This window comes from Cryptotermes secundus, unplaced genomic scaffold (genome assembly GCF_002891405.2).
Source record: "Cryptotermes secundus unplaced genomic scaffold, Csec_1.0 scaffold533, whole genome shotgun sequence".
Taxonomy (NCBI): domain Eukaryota; kingdom Metazoa; phylum Arthropoda; class Insecta; order Blattodea; family Kalotermitidae; genus Cryptotermes; species Cryptotermes secundus.
This window is the reverse complement of record NW_019731275.1, coordinates 753,693-768,253: the sequence shown is the minus strand read 5'-3', so window position 1 is coordinate 768,253 and position 14,561 is coordinate 753,693. Positions and strand designations below refer to the sequence as shown.

At 41.4% G+C, this 14,561-nt stretch overlaps 1 protein-coding gene across 4 annotated transcripts in view; it reads right to left on the bottom strand.

Moving 5' to 3' along the window:
• Positions 1 to 14,561, bottom strand: part of LOC111866833 (protein slit) — a 635,722-nt gene that overhangs the window by 233,606 nt on the left and 387,555 nt on the right. For all 4 annotated transcript variants that reach the window (XM_023856131.2, XM_023856134.2, XM_023856132.2 and 1 more), the window contains exon 4: positions 3,801 to 3,872. In XM_023856131.2, coding sequence (XP_023711899.1) covers positions 3,801 to 3,872 — 72 coding nt within the window. The remainder of the gene's footprint in view (positions 1 to 3,800; positions 3,873 to 14,561) is intronic.

Genomic DNA, 14,561 nt, shown 5'->3' with positions numbered 1-14,561 from the left:
TCTTCTGGGATCTGGCACCGCGTATATGTGGTGTTAACCGACGTTTCTGAGGAACGTATCGCCTCCATCTTCAGGGTAGAAGAAAAAATATATAAGAAATCTGCAAGCGGAGAGACCGTGAGAACCGGTAAAAGCAGACTGCAGGCGATACGTTCCTCCGAAACGTCGGTTAACACCACATATACGCGGTGCCAAATCCCAGAAGACTGCTTTCTTCATAGTATAATATAATTAATAATCCGATTTCACTCTAGATAATTCCAACGACGATAAGGCGGCTGGAACCTGAAGCTGAACGCTCACTTCCATCCAACTCGGAACTACAGGAAATTACAGCGCTATCGCTGATATACACACTTAGAGTTCACCGTTACACACATTAAGGTTCTCAGTCTTCATAAGCCGTATCCTGGCAACAAATTTATAAGTTCCAGTGTCACTGTAGAATACATGAGGTATTCTTTCCTCGGTCTAATTCCTTTCTTGCCACCTCTTCTCAATTACCTTCGACTCTCATCTCCAGAACTCGACCCAATTCTAATTTCAGTTGCGTGAGATCTTCGTTATATAGCCTCAAGGCGGACTCACGGAAAACACCGCTTCCTCTGTTGCTACGAAGGCGTCTTTACAGCGCTGTTGCATAGCAACGGAAGTTATTCGATTGCTGCTTGCGTATTCGTTGCTGTGGGAATGTAATTCCCAAGCAGCTGCCTAGCAATGGACGTCTCCTCTGATTTCACTATTCCGGCTTTTCTGGCGTCATGTCACAGTATTGTTTCATATACCTTGACCTACTTTGTGAAGCAGTCAAAAGTAGGCCTGTAACAATTTTTGAAACAAAAATTTCTTCTCAAAATTTATAGGCCTCTTTCTTTTCTAAGTTCATGGCGAATTGGAATTTTGTTTTTATTAAACTCAGAAATTTCATTTATGTGGAAATATTTTCAATTCCTCTCGTTATCTCTCGCAGATGCCAGTGGTTTAAATGACCCGTAACGTGATTATTTCTTCAACCGAATTTGAGTTTCGGTTTCCTCTAGTCACAAAGGCTTGTTAAAAGAATATAAATCAAGTGAAAGAACTTCCCATGCATTTTTGCTCTGAATAACTCCTCCCATTAGACCCAAATTATAAGCGGAAATAAACTGTTTGCCAAATTTTCACAATTCATAACTTTCAAACACTGGAAATTCTCACTTACCGAACTACAGAAAAAACACCTCTCTTTTTCTTCAACGATAAGGGATTAACGTCATTTGGCCTGTTTCAATTCGGTATTAATTTGTGTAATAACAGTTTTCTTCAGATCACTTGTATGACATCATGGACAAGGAATATACTTATTGAAAGGACTGTACATATATTGGAAATATATGGATATATCCAGGCTCCGAGCAAGAATTGAACCTAATGCCCGTGAATGAACAGTCCAAGACCGCTGCCTGATAAAATCCTACATTGTATTTTTAAATTCTTCAGTAACCTGCATCTGTCTGCGGAAATCCTTCAGTAGGTTGCATCTTCAGTTTGGGAATTCTTCAGTAGAATGCCTGGGGCTCGGCAAGTGTTTAATATTCGGTAAGCAACGAGCGCGCATCAACAACCCCTCCCCCACACACCCCTCACGGGCTGTCCACTGATTGTCATGTTCTCACCCGGAAAATTAGATTGCATTCCTCAGATTCTAGTGGGGTCCATCCCCTAGCAACTACCCGAAACACGCCTTTAAACAGCACAAGAAGGGGTGGAATTTCGAATACATTCCGGGCCCAATCTGGACAGCTCCTAGGTGGCTGTAGGCCCGCGACACTGCTACTTCTTTCGTTGCAAAGGAATTCTTGTGTCGCATCTCTAGTCCTAAGTCTCGTCTTCTGAAGAGCTGAGTGCTAGGCAGTGGCGCACCCTGGTATTTCGTGGCTATCGCTGTAACAGTTTGGGTAAATGCGCTGCAAGGAAACACGTCAATGTAGAACTATGAAGGGGCTGGAACCCTAAACCTCCTAGACGACAAGCATTAAATAAGTTATCGTAGGAATTTAATGACTCCTGCGTCCAAATAAACGGCACTATTTACTTTACGAGGCTAGCAGTGTTAACTTTATCTGAAATGGAAATCTATCTTTATCGGAAATGTTTTCTGGACCAGAAAATATAGAATGAAAATTGATATAAAACTGGATCTACATATGGAAAATGTTCAGCACGGAAAGGGAGAGAAAAGGCGACGATAATACGGAAAGTATTCATCGCTTTCTATCCACATGGCTGTGTATCAATACTCGTACTTCCTGTGAGAAGAGGTGTGTGCCATAGAGACGGAAGAATTAAGCTGTACCACCCAGAAAGAAAGGTAATAAAGAGGGCGACAGAGACAGACAGACAGATACGAGATAGATAGATAGATAGACAGGCAGACAGACAGATAGATAGATAGATAGATAGATAGACAGACAGATAGGGAGACAAGACAGACATACAGATAGACAGATATTGATGGATAGAGTCGACTGGTTATGTGATAATCCTGAAACCGGTGATAAACCGAGAAATTCTAAAGCATCTCTCAATAGACTGAGGCAGTGGCCCCTTCTATGCATAAACATTTACTAGAGACACATTAAACAAGAGAACAATGATTCAGCGGCGTAAAATTACACAAATCCACCGCCCCCCAACTCACTTCACTCACACACACAAACTGTCCGAGTAAAGCCTGGTGTCAGCAACTGCTTTTACGATTACAAGTGGCACTATAGGCACTGTTGTACGATGAAGTGCCACACTGCCCATGAGAACAAGTGTCAGGTATGGCATACGGAAGTGAAGTCTAAGGACGGAGAGACTAAACCCAGAAAATTCCTTTTCCCAAGCAAATTCTCCATTCTGATCCTCGTAAAATACAAACTAAATTTACTCTGAAAGACGCGACGGTGACTCGAGAGTAATGCAAGCAAACTAAGCAATGAAGTAAGCAACTCATTCATTGGCAAGTTAACAAAGCAGCTAACTACATAATATTTACGTCTCTTTCATGTCTTATGCTTGACTGGCCTTATTATGCATATAGAAATGTATTTAGAAATGCTTAATGAAAGAGACTATCTACAAGACCTTGATTAAGATGAGAGAATATCGTCAAAATGAATTCAAAAATTGTGCGGGGACAGCATGGGCTACATTCAACTGGCTCAGGATTGGGACCAGCAGCAGTCCCTAATGTGCACTGTAATAAATATCCGGGGTTTCACAAAAACAGGACAATATCTTGATCATCCGAGAGATTGTGGAGTTTAGAATTCAACTGGAATGAAATTTTGCTGACCATTCAGTTATTCTATTAGCTACGAGTATCATAATACATGAGACATACACAGAGTATAATATTTCCTTCATTACTAAGCCTGTTAAAGCCCAGTGGTTCTCTACGTACCAACTGCTTTCTGCGCAGAGTGTATCTGAGTGTTATTTTTTCCATAAACAACATTAACTGGGTAGTCTTTGTAGCCGAGACGTAAGGTGTTTCCTGTCAGGTATGAACTGAATTTTTATATATAATTTTTAAGAAATTCTCTTTAAAGGATTAAGTATTACAAGAAAATCACTCAGTATAACCTCAAACAAAAACACAAAACAATATTATTTCTCCAAATGTTGGAAACACGCTCTTCGGTTTCAGAGATCACTACTGTGAGACGTGATACTACACTGACATCTCGACTGTGGATCTCCTATGAACAGTGAAAGTGCCGAACAACAGAGCAGGAGATTGCCAGACTGGTAAATGTAAACAGTGTACTTACAGCCGAAGGAGGTTGGGCATGTTGCCGAAGAGCATGTCGGGAATGTGACGTAGACGATTGTTGTTCAAACGCCTAAAAAAGAAAAAATACACTTAATGTCATTAAGGCGACACTGGAAAATTTGTTAAAATGAACCCACATTTTGTCAACGCATTATTTATGAAGGCTGACTAGTTTAGGACGGAAGGTCTCCGTCGTGTCAGTGACTATTAGGTTTTGTGTATTCCATGAGAGAAGGTTGGGATAATAGGGCAGCTGTTTCCACTTTGTTCACATTTCATCATATGTACACACTAAATGCTATAGAGGTTCCTCAAACCATACAGCACAACTAACATGCTCATCGACAAATTTCAGCACAAATAGCACAGCGATAATGTACTGATTTGTATTTATGAGATGTAAGATTCGAATCCAGGGAGAGGCACTAATTATGTTCGCTGACGATATTATTTTTGTTTAATGTGGCTAAAGGCTATAAGAACTATGAAAGACTGAGGTACTCGACTAGGATGGCTAACCACTCACTCACTCATGGAGCTCATGGAGCTGAGCCCTTCTTGAGAAGCTACCAATTGCGCAGCCACTCAAGAACTACCCAGCATTTTATGGAACCCGAAAGTTCATTATCGTGTTCACAAGAGCCCTCCACTGGTCTCTATCTTGAGCCAGATCAATCCAATCCACACCATCCCAGTCTGTCTCTCTAAGATCCAATTTAACATTGTCCACCCACCTATGCCTTGGCCTTCCCAGTGGTCTCCTTCCTTCTGGTTTTCCCACCAATATCCTATATGTATTCCTCCTATCCCTCATTCGTGCTAGATGCCATGCCCCTCTCATACTCCTTGACTTGATCATTCTAATTATACTTGGAATATAGTACAAGTTACGAAGCTCCTAATTATGCAGTTTTCTCCAAAATCTTCTCACTTCATCTCTCTTCGACCCAAATATTCTCAACACCATGCTCTCAAACACCCTCAGTCTATGTTCCTCCCTTAAAGTCAAAGACCAAGTTTCACACCCATACAGAACCACGAGCAAAATTATACTTCTGTATATTTTGTTACGGTTTTAGCCAGCATACGAGAAGACAAAAGGTTCTGGGCTGAATGGTAGCTAGCATTACCAGAGTTCAATCTTCTAACCACACCATTTAAAAGTAAATGTCTATGAAAACTTTAACCTGCCTGGCTTCTTACCTTGAACCCTCCGATTCAAGACACCTATACGCGGCCCGGCAAATAGCCATTTCCACTGTAAGGTCTCCAGTCAGCTAATTGAAGGATGGCTGGTTTTCCTGCAGTATAAGCCCCTCAGAGCCAATGGATTTCCCCACGGCGATGATAAAAACCGAAATATCGATGCAAACCGGTCGAGCGAGGAACTGTCCATTTGATATTTTAACAGCAGTTAGTTGTACGTCTGCAGCCCACTTTATTAATTTGCTTTATATAATTTTCTTAAAACACAATAAAAAACGTGTGCTCATTTTCACAGAATTGCGTGTTAAGCTAAAAAGAGTGAACGAATGTCATTTATAATTCTCTGAGATAATAAAAAGACTAGACAATGGCTGTGTATTACAGGGCACTCACCGCTCCTTGCGTTCGGTGAGCTGTATCACGCTACCGGTCTACCAAGCGAGTTATCGGCTTTACGGTTTCATGTAGAACTTTTCACAAACTCTTGCGCAGATGTCAGAAATGAACAGAACGACAGAAGCAATAGAACGTCAATTACTGCTTCGTATTAGGGATGTTCCAGATTCGATTCTCCGTCTGCATGACGGCCACCCACAGCCATATCATCATTTTCTCAGTCCCTTCAGACAAGTGCTGAGACGGTACGGCAAGAGATTCCTTTCACGCACCACTTCCCCCCCCCCAACAATCCATCATTAAAAAAAAGTCATGCGAACTTCATGGTCAAGTGGTCAGCATCCATGTTCCGTATTCAGGAGGCCCTGGATTAGAGCCTGATACACCAAAGTCAGTGACTTCCCTTAAAATATGCAATGGCCAGTTGCTCACCAACTCACGTTATATAATGTCACATGGGACCCGAATATAACGGATTTCGGATTGACGGACGAGATCTGATGTGGGCAAAGGTGATTTTTTTAGAAATGTTCAGAAACTTAAAAGGTTTTGCAGTTTGAAAACTATTTAAAATAAAAGAAGAACCCAATATGAAGACCTTTACATAACCACATTGTGCGTTTATATGTTTATTGCGTGTATTTGCAATCCTACCCTATCCAATTGTATCCTATGGTGTACTTCAGTGAATAGCCCTTCACTCTGTAATGGCGGACATCGGCAATAACGGAAACCCTGTCCCCCTATTAGTCCGTTATATCGAGAACTTACTGTGTACTGTGACATGACGCCCGAAACCAGGAATAGTTCATTGCTAGGCAACAGTGGTAAACAGGTTCCCGTGGAAATATACATGCATGCAACAATAGACGAACCGTTTCTAAGCAACGGATTGGTAAAAGTAACAATATGGGTATTGTTGGAAACAGTGTTTCTATTCGGTCCGTGCAAAGTGGTTATATTGAGTCAATTGAGAATGGCAGTCCAGCAGCATATACAAAAGACAGACCCGTCCTCTTGCCAGAGAGGGCGCCCCACAAAAACAAGACCGTAACTGTCAAAGAGTAATAAATATCTGGTCATGAGTCCCAGATGCGGCTCGACACCAAGACTTACTGACTGACTGACCGTCAGCCGCAATGTGACTTGGGCTTGGACTTGGAATGGCAGTCCAGAGATGAGCTCCGCGAAGAGAGAAGAGATGGCAGTTGCAGCAGAGAAATGAATCGAGTTCCAGAGCTGTCAGTTGCAGCAGAGAATTGAGAAGTAATGGCAAGAAAAGAATCAGGCTTTGCAAAGAAGACTTTATGTGTGATTCGAGATTACAGTGAAACTGTTATAAATCCGTTGCCAGGATACGACTAGTGAAGACTGAGGACACTAGTGTGTTTAAGAGTGAATTGTAAAGTGTGGAAATAGCGATAGCTTTATAATAAATTGCAGTTATGCGCTGTGTGTACAAGACGTCGATAAATCCAGTTCATCCAATCCAAATCCCTTTTGTACTTCACATGCAGCCCTAAGTCGTGACACTATAAATGACAAACAATAAGCAACGCGATAGAAATAAAAGCCATAATCGCATCTGTGATGACTAGTCCTACAAGAGGAAGTTATATAAATTTCTGAAGCTAAAGAAAATCTGAAGGTGCTGTCAGCTCTAAGAAAGTATCGATTCACTTTATCTATCAACACTCGATTTTCGCCTTGGCGTTGTAAGAACAATAAAACGGAGGCATGCATATAAATGGTGACGGAATCGGGCTTCAATTTGTCCCAAAACCTCTCTGGTGGGTGAGAGGCTGTAACTGAATCTCTGACGAGTAAGGGATGATCGCGGAAATCAACCGCAATCAGCCACCCTTTGTTGCGTGGGCCACGTCCCTAGGCGGAATGACAATCAGGCAATCAGCCGCATGAGTGAAGCTAGAACTCACAGTGGCGGCAAGTGTCTGGAGGCTAGCCTCAATACAGGCTAATGACACAACAGAAACTATGATGTGAAATGTTTCTTTCACGGAAATATTAGAGATATGTGACTTGAAGCTTTGCGTTGAGATGTTCATTATATAGTACGGTGCCACGATTTAGACAAGATGGCGTATGGATGCCAGTAGCGCGACAGCAAGATCGTCACGTGCTAAGATTTAAGCCAATCAGCTCTATTCGGCCCCCGACAGACGTACCGTCAGCGTTTTCCGTGGCCCTCCGCAGATAATTGTCTCCATAAGAATAAAGCCTTTATTAGTTGGTGTTTAGTTTTATTGACGTCTTCCTGTACTTTATAAAAATGGTTGACCCATCCGGTCAGTTACGTATGCTCCACATTCCACACAGGCGACATCGAAATTTAAGGTTTTAGTGTGTTCGTTTCAAGTGATAAGCGGAGACTAGGAGGTTGTTCGCGGTGTCTCCAAGTCGCAAGGATGCGCTGCTGATCCCTAGTACTACAAAGTATGCCAGTCAGGTCCAGAAGCAAGCGTAGCAAGATTGCAACCTCGTATAGTCTCTCACTAGGCGCCACATACAAATCCTATTACAGGCAAGTAGGTTCTAAATAAAATATGAGGACTCAGAACTATATAGGTAGGCAGAGTTCTCTGTTCAGCTTGGTGCTAGTGGCAGAGCAACGAAAGTAGGAGTTTGAAGTAAATATGGGTATACAGCCGGATATAATAGGGTTATTGCCAAAGATAAAGTAGAAATTGCGTGAAAGTGCTTGAAACTCAATTTAAAGTCTGTCTTAAAAGTGCAAATTTAGGATAATACTGTAACCGATAATGAACGTTCGGTCTTCCAGTAAAAGTAAATTAAGGATGTTGAAGAGAATATTTAGACCGAAGAAAGATGAAATTCCGAGACTTGAGAAAACTGCATAATGAGGAGCTTCTTAACTTGTACGCTTCTTCAAGTGTAATTAGAATGATCAAGTCAAGGAGGATTAGATGGGCATGGCATGTAGCACAAACGAGGCAGAAGAGAAATATATAATAGGATATTGGTGGGAAAGCCAGAAGGAGAGAGACCACTAAGAAGACCAAGACGGAGGTGGGTGGACAATATTAAAATGGTTCTTAGAGAGATAGGATGTGATGTTATGGATTGGCTTGATGTGCCTCAGGATAGGGACCAGTGGAGGGGTCTTGTGAACAAGGTAATGAACCTTCGGGTTCCATAAGATGCTGGGAAATTCTTCAGTAGCTGCAGAATTAACGGCTCCTCCAGAAGGACTCAGCTCCGTGAGTGAGTGAGTGAGTGAGTGAATGAGTGAGTGAGTGAGTGATCCCTTTAACAGGCCCTGGAGGGCCATAGGTTTGTGAGATGCCGAGGTTCCAAAAGTTCCTACACAATCGGCTCACAGATGACGGTAAGATTGTCAACCTTATGCGCCGGTCACCCTTTACCCCCAGGAATATTCCTGGCACTTATTTGTGTGAGAGGCTGAGTCAACCGCAGGGCCAAAGTGCGGCTGGAAGGCTTAGGTCAATTAAAAATTCTATAATATCACGGAGAATCGAACCCGCGACCTTCCGGCTTGTAGCATAGTGCCTCAACCACGTTACCTCGTGCCCCTTCGGTCTTCCAGCACTACCCAGAAATACAGCACGAAAGTTAAAAATAGATCAGGAATACTCAAATAGAATGAAGGAGACACATCAAAATCCATTGATATAACAGGCCTGATGTTTTTTCTTGATATTAAATAAACTGATAATTTTTCCTATATAGCACTCAATTATTATTCCTCCTTCATTTTCTGGGAGCGAATCCGCAAAGAGAGAGACACGGAGAGAGGATCTTTGGCAGGAAAGTGGAACTGTCAACATAACCATACCCTTTCGGACAGAGGTGATTCCGTGAGGCAGTGGCTATAGATCAGGACAGTCATCGTACGCGTCTCATCCTGACCAATGCTACTTGTATTCGTACATGTTCCCAGAACTGAAAATTCAATTGCAAGGTCCTCATTTCCAGTCTTGTTGGAGATATTCAGAACGAAACGACGGGAACATTTTGAAATACTTAACTGAAAATGTTTTTCAGCAATTTCTCCAGGCATGGCAAAAACACAGTCACATGAACCTACTTTCAGGAGTGTAGGTCCATGCATGGTTTGTGTAATAAGGGAGGAAGAGATGACTTCCTTCGCTCTCACTGAGTCCTCAAGGCGGAAGTAGACCAAGAGTGACGGATTTAATTATAACTTCACATGAATTGGCATTTCGAGATTCAAGCACAAATCCACTGTCATACTTTAATAATGCTGTCAGACGTCCACCCTTTCTCGTGACGTAGGCGACGTTAATGGCTATCAAGTATGTCTATTATAACCAGGTACAAAGAGCAGGAAAATCGCTTATAAAGAAACCTCAAAGAAACCAGTAGAGTGTTGTCTAATCTTGACACAGTGTGTGGCCTGTCATCGCCATTAACATCTGAGCCTCAACTTCCAATATTGATGCTGATTTGTCCCTCAAGACGGCAGAAGTCAGGTACCACCACAAACAGGTGCCATCCCTACCCTTCCCAAACTAATTATACCTTTGAATTATTACAAGAGCTTCTCCCAGAGGCTATATATTACCAACTCAGCCCGTTGCTATGCAAGGAGAATGGATGATCCTCTGACGCTTCATACGTCACGTCTACAGCAAAACTGAGTTACACTAGACCATGTGGCACTCGGGAACAGCGACCGCGGGCCGAAGATTTTCGCGAGGAAAATGCCGCCCTTAAAACACTGTTAAATAATTATTAATTATTAGCAATGACTGGGCATGTGCTCTACATACAGGCATGCCAAAATATCAGTAAATTAATCAGTTATCAGTTAATTAATTAATCAATCAATTAATTATCAATTAATTCGGACAAATTCTCATAAATCTGATGTTCTAAGACATATATTAAATCGAATCTGAAATGCTTTTCTTTTCTCTTTTGTAATTACAATACTTCCATTATACTATGAAAGAGAGAGAGAATTAACATTGATAAGGAATTGAATTGTTAACAGAATTTCAATACAGACAACGGATACTTTGAATAATTCCGACAGACGCTTCCTGACAGCCGTGGCAAGATCAATTTTATGCATCTCCACACTAGACACGGCAACCAGCAGCAGAGACGGCGCGAATCATTGACAGATTTCAATTGTCCTAAGCAGATGCATATTACAGATGTTGAAACGAAGTTAAGAGAATATAACAGAAATAGAAATGAACATGCCTACAATAATTTGGAGCATGCTTTTCTCTAAAATGTGTTTTCTCCGATTTTATACGATTCTATGAACTTGATACCCACATATTGGCGATGAAAATTATCATAAAAAGTTTCAGCTCACTTACGTACTGTGACATGACGCCTGAAAGCCGAAACAGTGAAATCAGAGGAGGCAACTTCTCGGTAAACATATTTCCGCGGTAACGAATAAGCAAGCAACAATCGAATGACTTCCGCGTCTATGCAACGGCGAGGTAAACACATCTCTCTAACAATAGAGGAATTATTAGGAAACGGTGCTTTCTGTGGGGCCGCCCCGAGGCAATTTAACGAGGATCTCAAGCAACCAGGATTAGAACTGAGTCGAGTCTTCGGAGTTGAGAGTTGCAGCAGGGAATTGAGAGAGTCGGCAGTTGAAGATGATTGAGAATAATGGCAAGAAGGGAATTAGATTTCATGTGTGATTCCAAGTGACAGTGAGACGGTTATGAATCCGTTGCCTGGATACGTTTAGTGAAGACTGACAACCCTAGTGTGTGTACAGTGGTGAACTGTAAAATGTGTAGATCAGCGGTAACGCTGTAATTGCCTGTAGTTCCTAGTTGTGTGTATAATGTGCCAATAAATCCAATCCAGACTCCATCTACAAGTGAAAGTACATTTGGTATAGGATATCTACCACAAATAGGCATACATTTATATAAGATTTGAGGCTTCCACGGCCGTGACTATGAAGAAAGCAGTCTTCTGGGATTTGGCACCGTGTATATGTGGTGTTAATCGACGTTTCTGAGGAACCAGTCTGCTTTTACCGGTTCTCACGGTCTCTTCGCTTGCGGATTTCTTATATTTTTCTTTCTACCCTGAAGATGGAGGCGATACGTTCCTCCTAAACATCGGTTAACACCACATATACACGGTTCCAAATCCCAGAAGACTGCTTTCTTCAGGCATACATTTATTTCAACGATCGTCATTAGTTACCGTTCACCCCTTCATTGCACAGTGGTTACTATACGGACCACCTTCTTTAACATTATATAATTATGCATTTTGCCAACAGAGTGTATTTTTATGTTTCGCACAATTCTCATACTAAACAGCCAATATTTCCCTAAAGTGCATTAACTGGTTGGTCTTTGTAGCGGAGACGCAATGTGTTGCCTGTGAGGTACGAACGGAATTAGTAAATACTATTTAGAAGAAACTGGTGCTTCAAATAATTACTTTCCGCAAATCATTGCCATTCGCGTGAAGCAAGGTACAATATTATGTATATTTGTGTACTTTTATATTTCTATGTATATATACATTATGTATAATATTTACATCCTGAATTGATATTGTAGACCTACAGGCGTATATGAACTTACTGGGTCAATATCTTTCCATAAATGTAGCTCAGATTAGCAAAATCAGTTACTAGTTACATATGTAATCATGGCATTTTCTTCAGCAACAGGAGAAACACAAACGAGAATCAATAGTCAATTTAGTTTCTGTTGCAGATGAGTCGAAATCTATTCGCAATGCCCAAGCAACTACTCTTCCCTGAATTTCGTTCAATATCCAGAAATCAAAACTGTTTCAAATAAATTCAGCAGACTTTAATGGGGTCTATATCTTACGTTATAAACATACATATACATTGTACATTTATGGCAGGATGGGCTGCTTGTAAGAAAATCGATAGAGTCCGACTTCATCTCTGTGGAATAGGGCTTATACTGGCCCTGCAGGCTATGGCAAATATGAAACAAGAATATTTTCGATGGATTACTTCCCAGGCATCACCGAAATACGAAATAAGTTGAACGGTACGCTCTATTTGTGTCTGCAATAAACTTCCTCTTAGCCAGTAAAATTTTACTGCATCCTGCAAGAAGCCAACAAACACAATATCTGTCACATAAAATACTAAAGAACGTAGCATCTTCAGATTTAGCTGTCGTTTGATGTTGATGGCCGAACCGTCCTCATATTTTTAAGACAGTTCTTGTGTTTGTGTGTCGTTTTAAGACAAGGACGATCAGAATGGTCATGTCCGAGCTTAAATGTAGACCGCTGTGGTGAAGATACACACTAAGACGCGTCCAAATTACTCGTGTTCGTGCTCGTGTGACTCGCTATGCTCGCGAGTAATGTGGACGATATGACAAGTCACGAGACAAGGAAATTTTAAATTTTTAATTTAAAAAATAAAGCCAGTTAATTAAAATACGACTACAGCCTATACAAACTACAAGTAAATATATGGATCCTCACGCGCCGAAGCCTGGCGAGCAATTGAAATAGTGTGGACAAACATTTACGAGCATAAGTAAAAGCCAGACGAGTCTCCCGACGAACACCAGCCTGGCGAGCACGAGTAATGTGGACGCGCCTTTACAGTGCGTCGTTTGTTCCCTTTACTACAGGGCACAACACACACGCACACTTCTGACAGCTTTCAGTGTTCACAGACACAAAGCAAAGGTCATGTTCCCATTATTCTCGAAAGTCCTGTGTTCGTCATGGAAATAAACCAGCCATGTCTTACCCCGGGTTTAATTAACGTGTAGACAAGGTCGGATTTTAGCAGGCAGCGTTTTCCAATCCTTTATGGAGCATGTATACTAGATAAGGAAGGCAAAAAGAGAAACAAAGTATTTTGGGCGAAACCAGTTTTTTGCGGCCACTTGGAAAAACGAGATCGAAAAGAATGTCAAAATTGTTCTTAGGAAAACTCATAATGAACAGTCCACACCGACCGAACTGACCCAGAATCGGGGTTCCTTGGTGAAATTTCGTCTTAGCACACTGAATATTGGTAAGTAAAACGTAAAGCTATCCTTGTAAGAGGCCGTGAAGGCCCATGGGGTTGTGAGACGCTGAGGGTCCCACATTCAGTGCTTCTCAACCGCCGGGCCGCGGCCCAGTAGTAGGCCCCGGAATCAATTATACTGGGCCGCGAGAGGCTCTTCTGGAATTTGTCATTTTTATTTTCTAAGCATTTTTCATGAATAAATATTTTATAGTGGAAATATTCTGAGGACAATAATATTTGTGTCGAGATGCTCAGACACAGAAGACCTAAATCTGTGTAGCAAATGTCAGTGATCAAGCCGCATATTTTTAAACATGGAAGTATCTCAGCGACATGTTTTCTTACATGAACGAGTTGAATTTAAAATTTCAAGGTCCAGATACAGCAGTACTTAATGCGTGGAACAAGATCGAATCATTCAAAAAGAAACTCAAACTCTGGCTTAATATGTAAGATTTGAGGCTTTCACGGCGCTGACTATGAAGAAAGCAGTCTTCTGGGATTTGGCACCGTGTATATGTGGTGTTAACCGACGTTTCGGAGGAACGTATCGCCTCCATCTTCAGGGTAGAAGGAAAAATATAAGAAATCCGCAAGCGAAGAGACCGTGAGAACCGGTAAAAGCGTTCCTCCGAAACATCGGTTAACACCACATACACACGGTGCCAAATCACAGAACACTGCTTTCTTCTGGCTTAATATGATTTCAGAAGGAAGCAATGAAATGTATCAGTCGTACTCAGATTATATCATGGAAGCAGATGATTTATATTCACAGAATTCAGTTTCAAATATTATTGCAGCCAACTTGAAGATGTTGTTGTCGTTTGAAAAATATTATCCCGAACATGAGGATCCCCGGAGGTAAAATATGTGGATTGTGAACCCTTTTGTTGAACACAAAGAGACAGCCCTTTCCCATGAAGGAAACCTTCAACTAATTGAATTACGAGTATCATCGGACAAAGGACTTAAAGTACTTTTAATACTGCGAGTAATTCGAAATTCTGGATAAGAATGAAAAATGAATATCCAAATTTACATGAAATAGCAGTGAGGTTTCTTCTTTGTTTTTCCACCACATATCTTTGTGAAACTGCATATTCTACCGTGACTGTGCTT